Here is a 17486-nt window from a genome sequence, read left to right as displayed (position 1 = left end):
TCAAGGTAAAGGTCTGTGAAAGTGATTTTGTGCCTCTTTGGGATGAAACCACAAGGCGCAGTTCACACACACACACACACACACACACACACACACACACACACACACACACACACACACACACACACACGTATTACATTGCCTGTTCTAGCACATAAGTCTGAAGTATAGGGATGCAGAGTCAGTGGTTGTTTCTGTAGGCAAACATCAGTGCCTTGAATTTGATGCGAGGGGAAATTGGCAACCAGTGCAATTTTATGAGGAGAGGTGTGATGTGCGCTCTGTTCAGCTCAATAAAGACCACTCTTTGTTTTTTTTGTCTTCGCAAGGCTGAAGGTGGTGGTCCTTCATCCAGCAAGAAATGTCTGTCAGACAGGCCGAGATGTGAGCAGCTACCGTCGGATCATCTGGCTGGAATGTATATGCTCAGACAAACATACATTCATTTAGGCATGGTCCTAAAAATTCAAGCACTTCGGTGTGATATTTACAAAAGTTTCTTTGCTCTAATCAGTCAAATTGTACTTTTGCTATCCTGTTGTCTGAAGTTTGTCATTATGGACTCTGTCTGGGACACCTTCATAGAACAACATCTGTCTTAGACTTACTGTAAATATAAGGTTGGATGTCAATGCGCATTTTAAAGGTCAGAGCAAATCTACACTTCTGATAAGAATGTGTGTGAAGTGGAAGAGGACAGGAACAGGCTGAGATAAGATTCAGGGATGAGGTGATCACACATCTTTATCCACGACAGCACTCACGAGTCACAACAACGACCACAATATTGGTCTCCTTTTGACAGGTGAGAGGGTTCTGTTAATATAACATCCTGTTGTTCTATTTGAGTTGCTTAAGATCGGTTAAGGGACAAAACAACCCATGCAAAACACTGTCTCTGACCTGATAGAGTTTAGACACAATAACCCTGAAAAAATATGTCATGCGCTCTCTAACACTTTCTCTATCTGTTTTTTTTTTCTTCCTTTTTCCAAAACCACTGCGACTAACTATGCAAGGCTAAAGTGCCCTCCTGCTCCCTCAATCTCTAACGCATATACCAATTTCTGCAGTTATTTTTTCATTATCACATACCACACAAAACACTTTTCACTTGGCTTAGGATTTATTTAATCGTTCTTGGGATAATTGAAGAGAAAATGATCATAGGCACTGCTCGGGCACAGAAAAATATGGGCGAGCACTCACGGAAAAACACAAGGTATTCTCTATTCATTTTATCTAACCTCTCTGATTGGTGGATCTCACATCGGATCCTGCCGCGTCATAACAATTCTGCTGAAAAAGACAACCTGACACAAATGCTTGTCCTTTCTATTTTTTCTATGTAATTAATTCCAAAATCATCAGTGAGAGAACAAAATGTACAACACTCATGGAGAGAATATGTGTTTTTGTTTGGTTGGTAGCCTAATGTTTTTGCAGTCCATGCATTTCTATTTGTAATACACAAATAACTTTTGTGTAATGAATTCATCAAGTGCACCATCACACAGAGAGAAAGGCAGTACTCTTGAAAAACTAACACATATAGGGGAGCGCGGGGCACAACCTAACGCGGGGCTAGTTGTAACACGCTTGTTTTAAATACTTCCGCTCATGCTTGGATGACAAAACTTTGTGTATTTACTAGTTGCCATATCAACACTATATAGAAAAATAATTCCGCCAAAATTTTAAATTAAAAATAAATTTCTTACTTAAGTTAATATTTCATCTCTATTTTTTGTGTTTATTTAAAATAAGACAAATCTGATATTATTTTAATCTCCAAGATGTTATTTAACAGTTGAGATAGTTACTTAATGCTTCGCTAACTAGCAGAAGACACTAGCAGGGTTTAAATCCCAGTTGTGCAGGTGGGGCATGTTGTAACACTGCGTTACAATGTGCCCCTATTAGAAATATGCTATTATATTCTATACTTTTATTAATTTTATTGAGAAAACGTGAGAAAAAGGTGAATAAAGACTGAGAGTCAATGTTCAGAAATTACTAATTATTTATTTGTTTTGAACTATGTTGTATAGCTGTGTTTTCATGTGTTCGTAGTCAAAACTCAAAAATGAGTTTATATGTAATTATTAAAAATTGCCATTATTTTATATGAAAAAGTTTTTTAATTGTATTTTATTTAGAAAATATTTTAGTTTGTTTTGTATAATTTTTTTATTAGATCAGATAACATTTTAAGCTGTCATATGGTCATGTTACAATGTGCCCCTCACATGTTACAATGTACCCCACCTATGGGGCATGTTGTCACATTTCACTTCCATTCTTTCAGGGTATATTAAGAAAAAAGTATATACTGTATTAATAAAACAAAACCACATAATTGTACTAGACATGTGGGAAATTAATGTGGGAAAAAATAAATACTCTGAACCATAAGTAGATTTACACAAACTGAGAAAGTATAAAAGCGTTACTTTGTGCCCCGCTCTCCCCTAATTGATTGTTGAGTAATGAGCATGTTAGAATGTTTTAAGGGACATTTGGTGCGTATGTGTCACTTTGCTTATCCCATTTTTCATTTGCTCATGAATAAATCAGCACATATGCCTTCTATCTTCAATACGAATGAGTCAGGATAAACATGGCCTGCTGTGCCAACTGATCACTGAGTTGCAGTGTTCAGTTTAAGGTAATGCAATCTAATAACAGAATGCAATATATTACAAATGTAAGGTAATGTAACTTAGTGCAATGTAATATAATGTGATGAGCTACAACTGAATATGATGTACATGTTCTAAAATTATAATAATTGTTATGCATTTTAGTCTTTTCCCTATTGTGACATACATTTTGTCCATCGGGAATTGATTGGATCGTTGTGGTTTGCTATTGTTGTGATCTCATGTGAGTGACAGTTTGTCTCAGTAAACATGTCAGAAGAGATGTTGTTTCAAGATGGAGGGGAAGTTATTTTGATTAAAGATCATGAAAAATAAAGAAATAAATTATGTGCACGGGTAAATCATTTAATAAATTCTGCAATATTCCATAAAAATAAGAATAGTCCATGTTGTATTATACTGTAAATTTATATTGTAAATACGTATTTATACTTTAAGTCGTATGACTCCAAATAAATTCATTATCGCCACCTTGCGTTCATAAGGGTTTGCTGCAGCGAAAGAAGCCATGAAATTGCTTCTTAAAACTGAGTAAAAGCTCTTAGAACACATTGACTGTGCCCCGTTACAAATAAACAAGGTTAGGGTATCATTTTTATTTCAGATTCAGTCCTCCGAGAAATCATTTTGAATAGCAATTTCCGTTCAAGTTCATTTCTCACGCGCATCCCTGCTTCTTCTGCAGCGGATTTCAGTCACAGCCGTGTGAACATGTCGGGACATGCCTGTGTGTCCCCGCACGCAGCCCACTGTAGCGCACTGGGCAAATGTGTGCCAGTCAACAACTTCAACAACTTAAAACACAAGCTAAACTGGACCGAACTTACCCAAAGCCACAGGAGACGGTAACTCCAATGGGACAGAGAATTAAGTGACTGCTGCGCGTTGTTGCCCCTGCTGTAATGTAAGTGTGGATCATGTAACTGCGTGACTTTACAGAGAGATTCATGATGTAGCTGGTACACTGCTCTCTACTTTTGAATCGTAGCAGTGCGCCCTACTTACGTAGTTCGGTTTGACCAGCTTTCTTGTATTTTAATAAGCCTCGGGAAAATTATTCCCAACAGATCATTTAAAGGAGGTATTTTTGTTTTAGATGGCACCTAAATATGCGCTCTCTCTTGATCTGTGTCTCTGTGTTCTCGGTTTCAGAATGGATGAAAGTGGATGGACATAAATCTTTATTATTGAAATGAACGTAAATAGCTGACTATAGCCTATTACATGAAACTAGAGAAACGATTTCCCCACTCCAACTTTCAATGTAAAAAAATGCATACCCAAATAGGCTAATATCCTATGCGTAAAATAGTGGATAAACAATGGATAAAGCACAATAATTTTTTTTTTTTTTTTTTAAACAAAGTCTGTTCTAATACTTTTTCAGTTTCAATTCGTGCTTTTTTCACTTATACGTAAATATGGACTGTGAAATTATTACTCCTAGTTTTGGCTGATTCTGTTCAAGTAATTATCTACTGTTTGCAATGTTTGTTTTTACTTAAAAAAAATGTTTAATCCATTTGTGAACTAGAAATATTAAATCTAAAACTACCCTTTAATGTTATAGTTAAACAGTTAGCCTAAATGTAATATGTAGCCTACATTTAATAATAATACAAATAATATAAATTAATTCATAAATATAAGATTTAATTCATATCTTGATAAAATTTAACTGAGCTTGTAGTTTTAAGAACATTTTTATTGATTACTTGAATATGGTGGAATTTAAAACGTTTTAAAACAATTAAAAACCTTTAAACTACACTGTAAAACAATCATGTTAAAAAACTGTCAGCTGTGGTAGCCAGAAATTGGATGTAAAAAATATTGTGTCAATGCTTCAGGTATTATGGGATGGCATACTGTATTGGTGCCTGTATATTTTACAACTAATAACCATATTCCATTATAGTAATAAATATAGAGGGTAATATACTCTCTCTCTCTCTCTCTCTCTCTCTCTCTCTCTCTCTCTCTCTCTCTCTCTATATATATATATATATATATATATATATACCTGTATATATATATATATATATATATATATATATATATATATATGAAGAGTTCAGATGCAAATGCCTTTAAGTGCCATCTGAAATTTTCTTCTAGAATGATCATTTTTATCAAGCTCGTATATTTAAGTTCAGTAATTTCACTTAAATGACAATTAATAGGTAATTTTCATATATATTTAAGCCTATGTGTAAGAGCCTAACTCTCCTTCTCTTAGATATGGAATGGATTGCTTGACAGACGAGTATTATCACAGTGGACAATGTCACAAGTGCCCACAGTGTCCACCCGGCCAAGAACTGAAAGAGGTGAGAGTGTGTGAGCGAGCCAGAGAAATCCCCTTCTGTGTATCAAGTGTTTGAAAAGTAATTCATTTAAAAAACTTTTTTTTTTAAAGTAATCAACATTTGAGAAGCCCAGGGGCTGTATGAAGAAAGTAACACCCATAATTAATTGTCACTTATTTTTAAACGTTTGTAGATGAACTGACATGTTTTAAACCTCTACAGTCAACATCATTAACCCTCGTTGATTGACGTTTGATTATGCAGATAAGATATGTGACCCATGCTGGCAAAATGAGTCGCAATGAGCAAAGTGTTTAAACAAGCCTAAGATGATGGTGGGTTTAGCTGGGTCAGCAAACTGCTCTCCCAGCCTGACCAGCTAAAAACCACCCTAAAGTCAGCCAAAAGCCCTGTCTGACTAGACTGGGAGAAGAAACTAAGACTATAGGCTGTTTAAGCTGTTTTACAACATGTTAATAATGCCAAATGTTCACAGAACACTTTTGATTTAGGCTATTTTATCAAGTTTGTAGTAACTGTTGGTTTAGTTGTACTTGACAGAAAAGGGAATACAACCTAAGGATAACAAATTTTTCTTTTGCTTTATTTTATTTCTGATATCTAAGATATTCAATAAATATTCAATAAATTCAACAGATAATAGTTGAAATAGACAAAGTGCAATTGTCTTCTGTTCGTAACTATTTTATACGTAAGGAGACATATAAAAATGAATATTAATTGCAATTTAATTTTCTTATGTTTTATGAGAAAGATATAGGTATATGTATGAAGACATGTTGATAAAAAATATGCTCCAATTTGTGGAGTAAATATGCTGTAATATGACATGCCTGCCACCAGAGGCTTACACATGACCTTAAATGACTTACAAACAGGGCTAGGTTACAAAAGTTGTGTCCTCAGAAAATGTGTTGACGTATCCAATTATCATGTTACTGAGTACGTTTGTGTGCGTATGGGCTGTTAGGACTGTGGTTATGGAGTAGGTGTGTCGGCAGTATGTGGCGTGTGTGACTTTCGGTGGTTTAAGGAAGACTGGGGTTCTCACCCTTGCGCACTGTGCCAGAACTGCCGCAGACTTAACAGACACCAAATCAAGCACTGCACACACTCCGACAACGCAGTCTGCGGAAACTGCCTCCCTGGGTGAGACACACACACACTCACACACACACATGCAAAATAACCTCAATGAAACATTTTTATCAGCCCACACATAATTATGACGCATATTCACACCCAAATCAGTATACGCACACACCCTTGTATCTTGGTTTCGTACAAATTACTTTTTTTCTGATTAAAGATTCTACAGCAAAATGCGTTTGGACGGATTAGAAGATTTGGAATGCGTTCCTTGTGGCCCCGCCCCTTTCAGAAACATACTGTGTAGCCGTGAGTACCATACTGAAAAGTACAACTTACACCATCATGACTTTGTGTCAAGTTAAAGCATGACTCTGGACCACCCCTGTGTTCTGTTCAGTTCTGTTACACTTCCAATATTTTACTGACAGTTAAACTTGAAAATCCTCCAAAGTTAACATAGCATTTGTGTAATCTCAACAGCAAAACACTTTCTTGATAAATAAACACAAGCTATCCAGCTAGTTATCTACTAATAGTGGTTAATGAATCAAAGTGTCACAGAAAATAGATTATTTCTGCATTGAAAATAAGGTCGTTCGTACAGTAAAATTGTGGTAGCCACCACTGCTTGCCTGTACGCCATCCAGCGCGTCTAATCCATCCTTGTAAATGGCAGAAATGCAATTTTGTTTTCCTTCATTACACTCTTTTGATATTTTAATGATATTTGGCAAATCAACGTAAAAGGTGCATTTTTCTGCCACCTACTGGACTGGAGTGTGTGGTGATGGCGTAGTGATGGGAGAAGCAAAGCTTTTAAAAACTCCGATACAATGAATCATTTTATTGAAGCAGCTGGTTTAATTCATTTGCTCAAAACACCACATGCAGGCGACACCTGCTGGTTCAAAACGTGTAAATGCAATGTTAACATGGGCAAAAAATGCAGTGTCATCTTTTATACAAACCAATTACAGAGGTTTTTATGAAAGTGTAATCTGATAATCATTAAATACCTTTAAATATGAAGTTTTTTAATTGTGTTCTTTTATCAATTTAAAATGTTTGTTATGTGTTATAAGGTGTTTTTTAATAAGCTGGACTTGGCTAAATAAATTAGAAACAATTAACTTTAACTCTCCCTTTTTAATTATGCACACATTCATTAAAATTCATTAAGCGGCTGCCATGTTTTACCAGTTAACTTGCTTTAAAATCAGGTTATTTTTCTCCAAAACCGATCAGAAGACTTTAAAATGATCAAAATGTTTTCGTTTGTTTTTTTCTGACATTCTAACTGTGAGTTAGTGCATTGGTGCAAAAGAGTCACAAGTTCACTGCCATTATATTATTGAATTCAACCACCCTGATATTTATTAAATTGCCTGTTCTACAGAAGAAAGGATCAGAGAGAGAATGTTATACAGGTTTTGAACTAATTAAGATTGAGTAAACGATTACAAAATTTTAGTGTGAACTATATCCCTTACTGTTTATTATGAAAGATTTCCACATCCTGAAACACAAACCCTTGTTAATGTACAGTTAATATTTACATACACATTTACCTTTTAATTTCATGCTTAAAGACACACTTCCTTCATGTTTACATCCTTTACCCTTGCACATGCTCACTCTTTCCATGCTGTCTCTCATGATCTTATCTGTGCTTCAGTATCTTTACTCCCTCTTTTCTCACTGTATTATCTCTTTTCTCTTTATTCTCTCAATGTGATTACGGGTGAAGTAAGAGTGGAGATATTTATCCAGCAAGGATCAGTCAATGCCCTTTGAAAGTGCTCAGCATGGACTGAGTGTCGATCCTCCCTGAACCCACTCCATCATGCATTGACAGGTGTTTTAGCATTCTGCTGATCAGATTCACTGCCAGCAACAGGAAGAGGGATACGTTTAGAAAGAGAATATGGAAGGCAACAGAATAAGGCAGCTACAGTTGTTGTGTTTATTTAAAGTGAGAATCATTGAGCTACTGATTCAAGACCATTTACTTGATGTTTACAGGTTCTAAAATCTTTGGAATCTGTTCATTGTGTTTTAAAAGAATAGTTTGCATACAATCTTTAAAATAAAAGCTCTTCATTGACATTGATAGTTTCATGAAGAACATTTAACATCCATTTTATGGTTCTCATTTAACAACCATGGAACATTTTTAATCCATAAAAGGTTCTTTATAGTAGACAAAAAAAAAAATTCTTTAGATCATTAAAAGGTTCTTCACACTAAGAAAAAAAAGGCTCTTTTAAGAACTGTTTACTGAAAGGTTCTTTGGAGAACCAAAAATCGTTCTTTGATGGAATTGCTATGAAAACCCCTTTTCAAAACCTTTATATTTATACCTTTATAGACAAGAAAACATTCTCATATCATTCTTTACCAATATGCGGTTGATGTTCTGAGGAACACAAAGGAGTATTTTTGATTAACAATAATAAATTAAGCACCAATATGACAAAAAAGCACCATAAAAGTAGTTTTTTGACATTCACAAATGTAACTGAACAATTCACATTAATCAGTATGATGAACTTTTACTATTTAAAGACGTTTCTAAAAGACCTGAAACATACAACCTTCAAAATATTGAATGAGCTGTTCCACAAAAGAAAGAATGCACAAATAATGAATGAATTTATGAACGAAAGTTGGTCTTGGTAGTTTGCGTTCTAACTAATTATTCTCTTTTTAGGAGGAGAAGGGATTGGTGTGGCAGAAGTCCAAACCTCAGCCCCTCCTATCCAAAATGCTTCTTCCATAGTGACCGCTTGTGCAGCAACAGCTGTATTAACAACTGTCCTGTTTACAATTTTGTGTGTCACCTACCAGACACGGTCTTCACTCAGGAAATCATGCAAACGTATGAATATACATACTCACAATAAATATATTTTCTCACAAAAAATCCACTGAGTGTGGCTTAAAACATAAATTTAACTACCTTTTCATTCAACTCTATTCTCAGGTTGTTTATCACCGGTCAGCAACAGTCACCACGACAGTGATGCTGCCTCGGTTCCAATGCCAATCCTACACACAGTGATGCAGAACACAGATGTGGACAGATCAAGTGAGTGTGTATAACACAATGTGACTGCAATTTTTGCAGTGCTATCTGCAACTTATTATTATACACCACATGGCAAAACATCACCTTCAGTAAAAGATACAGTCTATTTAAAACAATCCTCATGCGGATACGCATTTTGACCTCAAAGTACGCTGGTACGATTTGTCACTCTAAACTACGCAAAAACCTGGTGACGCCTCTGTGCTCTCGCAGTCCTCAAATCAAGCAACAGCAAAAGAAGAAGAGTTCGACCAATTATAGCGCTGGGTTCATTCCCCTCTTTTTAATGATAGGCCTTAAAGGGATACTTCACCTCTGGAAAGATGAATGTGCATTTAAAATAGGTCATTTATGTAGAAGAAATGTGAAGAAATTTTTGAATTTGGAGCTTTCTAGACTGAGAAAAGCCAGAAAATGTATTTTTGGCTTATGTGGATGAAGGACAACAACTCCCAAAATGCACTTGCTTTGCTGCCCTAGGAGGCCACTCCCAAGCCACATCTACCGGTAAAACAGCGCAGTTGAAAACAACAAGGCTAGGCTACTATTGAGACTCCGTGATGAGTTTGCCAGGGATTTCGAGATCGCCCAAAATGTCCGGGATTCGGCTTTTGCGTTCTACAGTCGCCATTCATCATGTTTACTGTGGCGAGTAGGACAAGACTGAGGGCCGTGGGAAAACGGCGCGAGGCCGGTGGTGTGATTACTAAGACGCGCCGGTCTCATATCTCTCACGGAGGAGCGGGAATTTTCTTAGCAATGTTAAAACGCACATCAACCGATCACTTGTTCAGCGTTCATGTAAACACTACATTCAGATTCACCAATCGGAATGAATTCAGTTAGATTGAAACTAAAGGTGTGCATGTAAACAATGAATGGCGACTGCAGAAAGCAAAAGCCGAATCCCGGACATTTTGAACGATCTCGCCCGCCGGACAAGTCCGGGAAAAAGAGGATGGTAACCCCTACTACTCAGCTTTCTCCTACTACTCAGCTTTCTTCACAGAATAAGAGCATGTTAGCTTAGCTTTTAAAGAAAGACGACTGACACTGTGTATTCTGTGAGTGAGATCCCACCCTCTATGGGCGGGTTGAAAACATGGGAACAGCTCCTCCTACTGGCTGTAGTCTTTAGCCTCTGGCCAGAAAATCCTCCGATGACGCAAAATGACGATTTTTGCGTCATCGGAGGATTTTTTCCAGACTAAAAATACATAAATCTCTTGTCTCAGGGGGATATGAGGGTGGAAAGCACGGTAATTTGAAAATACTACAGGTTTTCTACTAATACAAAGCTTAATGCTAAATCCTGAAGTATCCCTTTAAGGTGATGATACACGGGGCAACTTTTTGAGCAATGTTGCTGGTCAATCTTGCCGAGCGATTGTTGCTTGGGCACTTTCCCATTGAAAATGGCCAATACATTTCTATCTGGATAATTTAGATCGGTTGTGGGCCCTCTGTCTCACCTGGTTGCCCACTGATGGCAACATTGCCCAGCAACATTGCTCAAAAAGTTGCCCCGTGTATCATCCCCTTAAGGCCTATCATTAAAAAGAGACTGAAAATCGACACCAATAAAGAATCCCGCTCAATCCCCCTTCCACTCCCGCGGCCCGCTGTCTGACTGATTTCATAAGCGAGTACAGTACAGTAGTCATGGTACTTCTAACTCCTGAAGGTAAACGGCCTGGGCTCGATGTGGAAAGTTGAAATATTGTATTGAGTTCACTTAATCTGTATTCGATTATCACACGGGAGTGATCGCATGGATTATTTTAAAATACTCCGTCATTCATCGTCACTCAGATAAGAGGAAGACATCATTCAGCCATACAAATTATAAAATGCTCAAGTAATGCTGAACAATAAATCTAGATAAATTTGAAATCGCTATGGCTTAGTGATTATGAAAGTGCTGTTATTTGTGGATTACTGATAAGCGTGAGTCTGGAGAAACTGGCGTTTATTTATTCATTGTGTGTTGAGAAACGTAGCCTGCATGTGTTACGTTATTGTGTTGATAATAACTAAGGTACCTAATTATGTTACATATTTATTTTGTATGAAAACTAGCGTGTTAGTTACTTATGGATTAAAAAGTACTGTTGTATAAGTGCTACGCAAGCTCTCTCTCTCACAAACACAGACGTGCGCGCACACAGAGAGAGAAGATTGACGGGCTAAGTTTAAATTTTGTTCTTGCTTGTGTTTTTTTCTGTCAAAATGTCAGAAAGCATTTTGTATTATCCATCCGTGTTTTTAAAATGTGTTAAATGATGGACATTTTACCGTTAACACAGCCGTCATTATATGTCGGATTCATCTAACTTATACTTGATATTATATTTACAATAAGTGATTCGTTTTGCTATTATTGGACTCCTGTCTTTTCATTGTCAACTGTTTTCTATAAACATTTTTGTATTGGCTAACATTTATTCAGCTAATATATACATATACTGTATATGTAATCCAATATAATTCAATATAATGCATGTATAATGCAGCCCTATAATTTACCAATGGGAAAAAAAATAGATTAATTCACAATATATTTTCTGAAAACAGGACTTATTTTGATTCTCAAGTAAATTTATCTTGTTTTATATTATATTAATTTTGCAGTTTATTGCACCAAAATCATATGTGCGTATGCTATAATAGTACTATAATAGTAGTGTATTTAACCCTTGCTTACCCTTGAAAGCCCTATAATAACTTTGGTGTTCCCAGTAAAAAATGACAAGCCTTTTAAAAATTGCTTGTAAATCGCTTGTTATACTGTATTATCACCAAATATTGGATTCAATCTTTTTGTCAGTTTGTTTTCATTCAATTTAAACAGGTTCTGTATTTATTTTTGGAACTGATTGATCATAGTCCTCATTGATCTGAGCTTATGCACCTCAGTTTTTGAGTGAAAAATCATTATTTGTGGATAATGTTGTCAATATTCAACAACATACGAAACAAAAATTGCACTTTTTATGCTTTAATGTTTAAGGAAGTTTGTCGTTGAACGTAGGCCTCATTGATCTGTGGATAAAGTTCATCTCTGTGGAAAAAAAAAATCAAAACAATTTGTTTGTGTACATGAATGTGTGTGTTTGTGTGTCAGTGGCATAACTTTGTTTTACAAAGTAGGTGGGACAGAAGTGAGTGTGTGGGGGGGAGGGAATGTGCTAATGCTATATCAGATATATAATAACAATTGTAGAAAAAAACAAAAAACATTACAAGGTCCAGAAATCAGTTCCAATAGTACATTGAAAATTCAAGTTTAATGCGATAGTTTAATTATTGCACCTACTATGATCCGAGGCTTTTATGCTTGCAAGCACACATATACAAATGGGAGTATGAAAATGATGAACATGCTCCTGAACACTACATTTTTCTCTTATTTTCAATGGATGGTAATTTTTGACCAATATAAGTTCAGATCAGTGAGGCCTACAATCAGTCAGTTTCAAAAAGAAATACAAAACCTGTCCTAATTGAAAGAAAACAAGTTGACAAAAACATTAAATCCAATATTTGGTGATAATATAGCATAACGAGAGATTTATACGCTTTTTTTGTAGGCCGGTTATTATTGACCAGAAACACCACAAGTAACAAGGTGGGGAAAAATCCCACAAAGTACTAAATTTATCCAAAAAAATGATATACCACTGTGTGAGCAAAGTCAGCAAGTTTTAGTCCAATGCGATAACATTAACATTGTCGGGAAAAAGAACATCCTCTCTGGGTCATGTGACCCAAAAACATCAGAGAAAGAAAGAGATTCATTGACTGTGTGCCTGACTTTTGTGGTCTGTATCCTGTAAGATCCTTGCCTGCCATTGAAGGACCCCTGCATGCTTGATGACATCACCACCACGATAACCCCTGATCTTGGCCTGCATGAGTGTGAGTTTCTTCCTCTGGTGCGAAGCTCAGCCTGCACTGATCCAGCAACGGGAGTCATCATGCAAGCAACAGAAACACATGATGTTTCTTCTTTAGACTCTGCCCTCTACAGCCAGCATGTCATTCTCACTCTGGCAGGAGGACAGTCTACAGTGAGACCCTGCTGTGCCGTAGAGCAGCAGACAGCCTGGGGGCTTCATGCTCCAGTAGAGTGTACTGAACTGGACCTTCAGCACCTCTCCATCGCCTCAGAGATCCAGACATTTAGAACTTCAGACTTCATAGCCAGAAATATCCCACAATGTATGTGCTCAGACTCCACTCTGCCCTCAGGCCTGATACTGCGAGACCTGGAGAGAGAAAGAAGAGAAGGCGGAAAAGGAGATTGTTAATGTGACGAGAGATCACAGCTGCGAATGTATGATCACGGTAATGCAACACAAAGATGCAACATACACACTCAATACAAACTTATGTAAAAATTCTGCCTGTGAATTTCTTTCAAGTAGTGTGTTAAAACCTGTACGACTCAACTAATGACAGTTAATGATGTCTGATTAAGATTAAGATGTCTGAGTGATGTGACATCTCACTGTGATGTGAGAAACAGGTGCTTAGGCACAAAAGGGCATTAGCAGGAGACACAACTTATCCATTTATTTACCTATTGTTTTGTCACACATTTGATAAAGAGTGCATTGATTCAGTTATTCTGTAAGTCAATGTATTGAAGATACAGTGTAATGGAAGTATTGGGACTTACATCTAAATGAAATTAATTATCGAAAGAAAATGTAGAGCGGGACTTGGTTCTATCCATTGAAAAAAGCTGCTTCAGTTGTTTTAATTCAATGAAAATATAATAGATGGAACAACATGAGAGTGAGTAAATGATGGAAAGTTCAAACCGTTCAAAAGTTTGGGGTCAGTAAGATTTGTTTTTCTTATTTTAAAAAATTAATACTTTTATTCAGCAAGGATAGTAAAGACATATTGTATATATTGTTACAAAAATTTTATTCATCAAAAAAATAAACATTCAACATTGATAATAAGACGTTTTTCTTGAGCGCCAACTCAACATATTTGAATGATTTCTGAAGGATCATGTGACACTGAAGACTGGAATAATCATGCTGAAAATCCAGCTATACCATCACAGGAATAAATTACATTTTAAAATATATTAAAATAGTAACTGAGAATTCTTTCAAAAAAATTCCAAAAATCGTACCGACCCCAAACTTTTGAATGGTGTATTTCTTTCAATTTTGTACCCTTAAAAAAATATCTCTGTTCAAAAAAAGCTCACTCCTGCTGTCTTCAGTAAAAGTCCAGGAAATGGATCATTACCTCCTGAAGCTGAAAGCTACTGACACTGGTACTGCACCTCAATGATGCAGGTCATGTTCTGCTTTGGTCATAACATGTTTACTGCTTCATGTGTGCAGTTAACTATACCAGATCTGCTATACAAGTCTTCATAAACCCAAGAGACTGGACTTTTTGCACAGAATTTATAAATAATTCTGTCAGGACCACTGTCGTTAAAGACGATTGATAATTAGCATACAGTTAGGACTGGCATTCTGTTCTGGGCAAGAACTCCCTGCGCATCCATGCAGCCTAGCATGGATAAGAGAAGCAATAACCCCCCTAGGGTAAACAGAACAGAACCAACATGAATGTATTGCAGATATCATTAATTCAATATTTTAATGTACAACATAGTTCAAGAATTTAGTCTGATTCAGGGGGAATCAGAATGCCAAATCCTGACTGAAGAGAGGAGGAGCTGGGGAGGGAGGAGGGTAATAGCTCCTGAGAAACGCGATAGCTGCTGATAACACTGAAGGTGTGAACTTATATATGGATACGGTGATAGGCATCGTATTCCTACAGGTAGACGTGGATCAGCTGAGAGTCAGCTGATGCGAGCTTGACTAACGTGACCTGACCTGCCAGAACTAATGCTTTGCTAAAGGGTAGTACGCTACCAAAGCAAACCAACTGACTTATGCCTAAACCGTGTCACATTATTATGCCTTGGCACTGCATAACTACTGAAAACCAGCAAAACATGAAAAGCTTTTAATTTATTGTACATAACAGTTCACTGACAAGTCTGTGTAAGCGTTATGCAGGGCAAAGGAATTCTGGACATCAGTTGTTGTTGTGTGACCTTACCTTAAGCTTTATGCCTCAAAGCTTCAGGTTTTAGATATGGCTGAATGGATTAGCAAAATTAACTAGCAAATAAAATGGATCATGTCACATCATGCAATATTGCGATATGGCTTGAAATAAAGCTCGACCTCAATGTTTGCGCCCCTCACCTTCCACTGTAATGTGTTTCAGCTTGATCAGTAAATTGTTTTCAATTAAGAATAACGTGATGGTTTTTTATTAACTCTTTGTTGAGACTGGCAAATGCATCTCTTCAGCACTGTCATAGCATCTCTAACCTGGTATCGCTGCAGGAAAACTCCTGCAAAGTCAGCACACGTCAATCAATTTCCAACTTGTTTTTTTAAATTTCACAGCAGTGCAAAAGTGCAGCTGAATTATTTTGACAGTGTGATAAAGGATCTAGCACATCTGTAATTTTACATACTGAGAAATTTCCAAGATTTAGTATTTAGACAGTTTAACAATATTATCCAATAACTCAATTGCACAAATTCATCCCTTACAAGTACACAACCACCAACACAGTAAATGAACTGCACAGAGAATATATCTTTTTGGTACTTCTGAAAACATAATTTGCTAACACTGTAGAATAGTTCTACTAGAATAGAGTAACTATACAGGAACAAATGAGTCATGCACTATATTAACATTCTAGTAACTAACAAGAAACTCTGATTAACAAATTAGTAAATAATAGCACTCAGTTGAATGAGGTAGTTCACAATTAGCCAATCAATAACTACTGGGTTTTTTTCATACCTCCCAGAGGATTACTAAGAACTAGCCTTCTATACTATATACTGGTTCATAATTGATGAGTGCAAAGCACAATGTATAATTAATTATAAAGTAAAGATCATGGTAATCAACTAGTAATTACACAAGTACCAAATCCATCAGAAAGAATTACTAATTATTCGGAACAGTGTTCTATGTGAAAAGTATGGAAGCTTGTTTCCGCCACTGAATAAAACATTTTAAAAGATAATTGCGACTTTTTATCTCACAATTGCGAGTTTACATCTCGCAATTCTGACTTTATTTCTCAGAATTGCGAGATATAAAGTCAGAATTGCGTGTTTTAAAGTCGCAATTGCGAGATATAAAGTCAGAATTGCGTGTTTTAAAGTCGCAATTGCGTGTTATAAAGTCAGAATTCTGAGATATAAAGTCAGAATTGCGTGTTATAAAGTCAGAATTCTGACTTTTTTTCTCGCAATTGCGACTTTATATCACGCAATTCTGACTTTATATCTCAGCATTCTGACTTTATATCTCAGAATTCTGACTTTATATCATGCAATTGGGAGATATAAAGTCAGAATTGCATGATATAAAGTCGCAATTGCGTGTTATTAAGTCAGAATTCTGAGATATAAAGTCAGAATTGCGTGTTATAAAGTCAGAATTCTGACTTTTTTTCTCGCAATTGCGACTTTATATCACGCAATTCTGACTTTATATCTCAGAATTCTGACTTTATATCTCAGAATTCTGACTTTATATCACGCAATTGGGAGATATAAAGTCAGAATTGCATGATATAAAGTCGCAATTGCGTGTTATAAAGTCAGAATTGTGAGATATAAACTATTCTGAGGTAAAAAAAAAAAAAGTCCGTCTTTTTCCCCCCCCTTAGAATTGGACTTTATATCTCACAATTCTGAGAAAATATGTCAGAATTGCGAGATATAAACTCGCAATTATGTGTTATAAAGTCAGAATTGCGTAATATAAAGTCAGAATTCTGAGATATAAAGTCAGAATTGCGTGATATAAAGTCGCAATTGCGAGAAAAAAAGTCAGAATTCTGACTTTATAAGACGCAATTGCGACTTTATATCTCGCAATTCTGACTTTATATCTCAGAATTCTGACTTTATATCACGCAATTCTGACTTTATATCTCAGATTTCTGACTTTATTTCACGCAATTCTGACTTTATATCTCGCAATTCTGAGAAATAAAGTCAGAATTGCGAGATGTAAACTCGCAATTGTGAGATAAAAAGTCGCAATTATCTTTTTTTTTTTTTTTTGTGGCGGAAACAAGCTTCCATAGAAAAGCATGATAACTCACTAGCAATTACTTAAGTCATTGTAAGCTTTTGAGGTTTTTGTAAGGTTCTGGATAGTAATGACTCAAGTGTTACTACATCCTTCTAAAGGAATTACTGGGCATTTGGATTAGTATTCTAAAGT

General features: G+C 36.1%; 1 protein-coding gene across 1 annotated transcript; it reads left to right on the top strand.

The window, feature by feature from the left end:
- The first annotated feature begins 3356 nt into the window (after positions 1-3356).
- eda2r (ectodysplasin A2 receptor) lies at positions 3357-15474 on the top strand. The gene is made up of 7 exons (XM_081366727.1): positions 3357-3567; positions 4903-4993; positions 5964-6142; positions 6303-6391; positions 8796-8963; positions 9069-9173; positions 13011-15474. The coding sequence occupies exons 2-7, from the start codon at positions 4910-4912 to the stop codon at positions 13481-13483; spliced, it is 1098 nt and encodes a 365-aa protein (XP_081222853.1). The 5' UTR covers positions 3357-3567; positions 4903-4909; the 3' UTR covers positions 13484-15474.
- Positions 15475-17486: the final 2012 nt, after the last annotated feature.

This window comes from Scardinius erythrophthalmus (assembly GCF_964197995.2).
Source record: "Scardinius erythrophthalmus genome assembly, chromosome: 5".
Lineage (NCBI taxonomy): Eukaryota > Metazoa > Chordata > Actinopteri > Cypriniformes > Leuciscidae > Scardinius > Scardinius erythrophthalmus.
Note: the sequence above shows the minus strand (reverse complement) of the source record. Positions and strands in the feature narration are given on the sequence as shown.

Excerpts from the sequence above, each read along its gene's own strand:
- eda2r (XM_081366727.1), top strand. The coding sequence starts at position 4,910 with ATGGATTGCTTGACAGACGAGTATTATCACAGTGGACAATGTCACAAG. Across the intron at positions 4,994-5,963 it reads CCGGCCAAGAACTGAAAGAG|GACTGTGGTTATGGAGTAGG; the intron begins GTGAGAGTGTGT and ends ATGGGCTGTTAG. Across the intron at positions 6,392-8,795 it reads CAGAAACATACTGTGTAGCC|GAGGAGAAGGGATTGGTGTG; the intron begins GTGAGTACCATA and ends TTCTCTTTTTAG.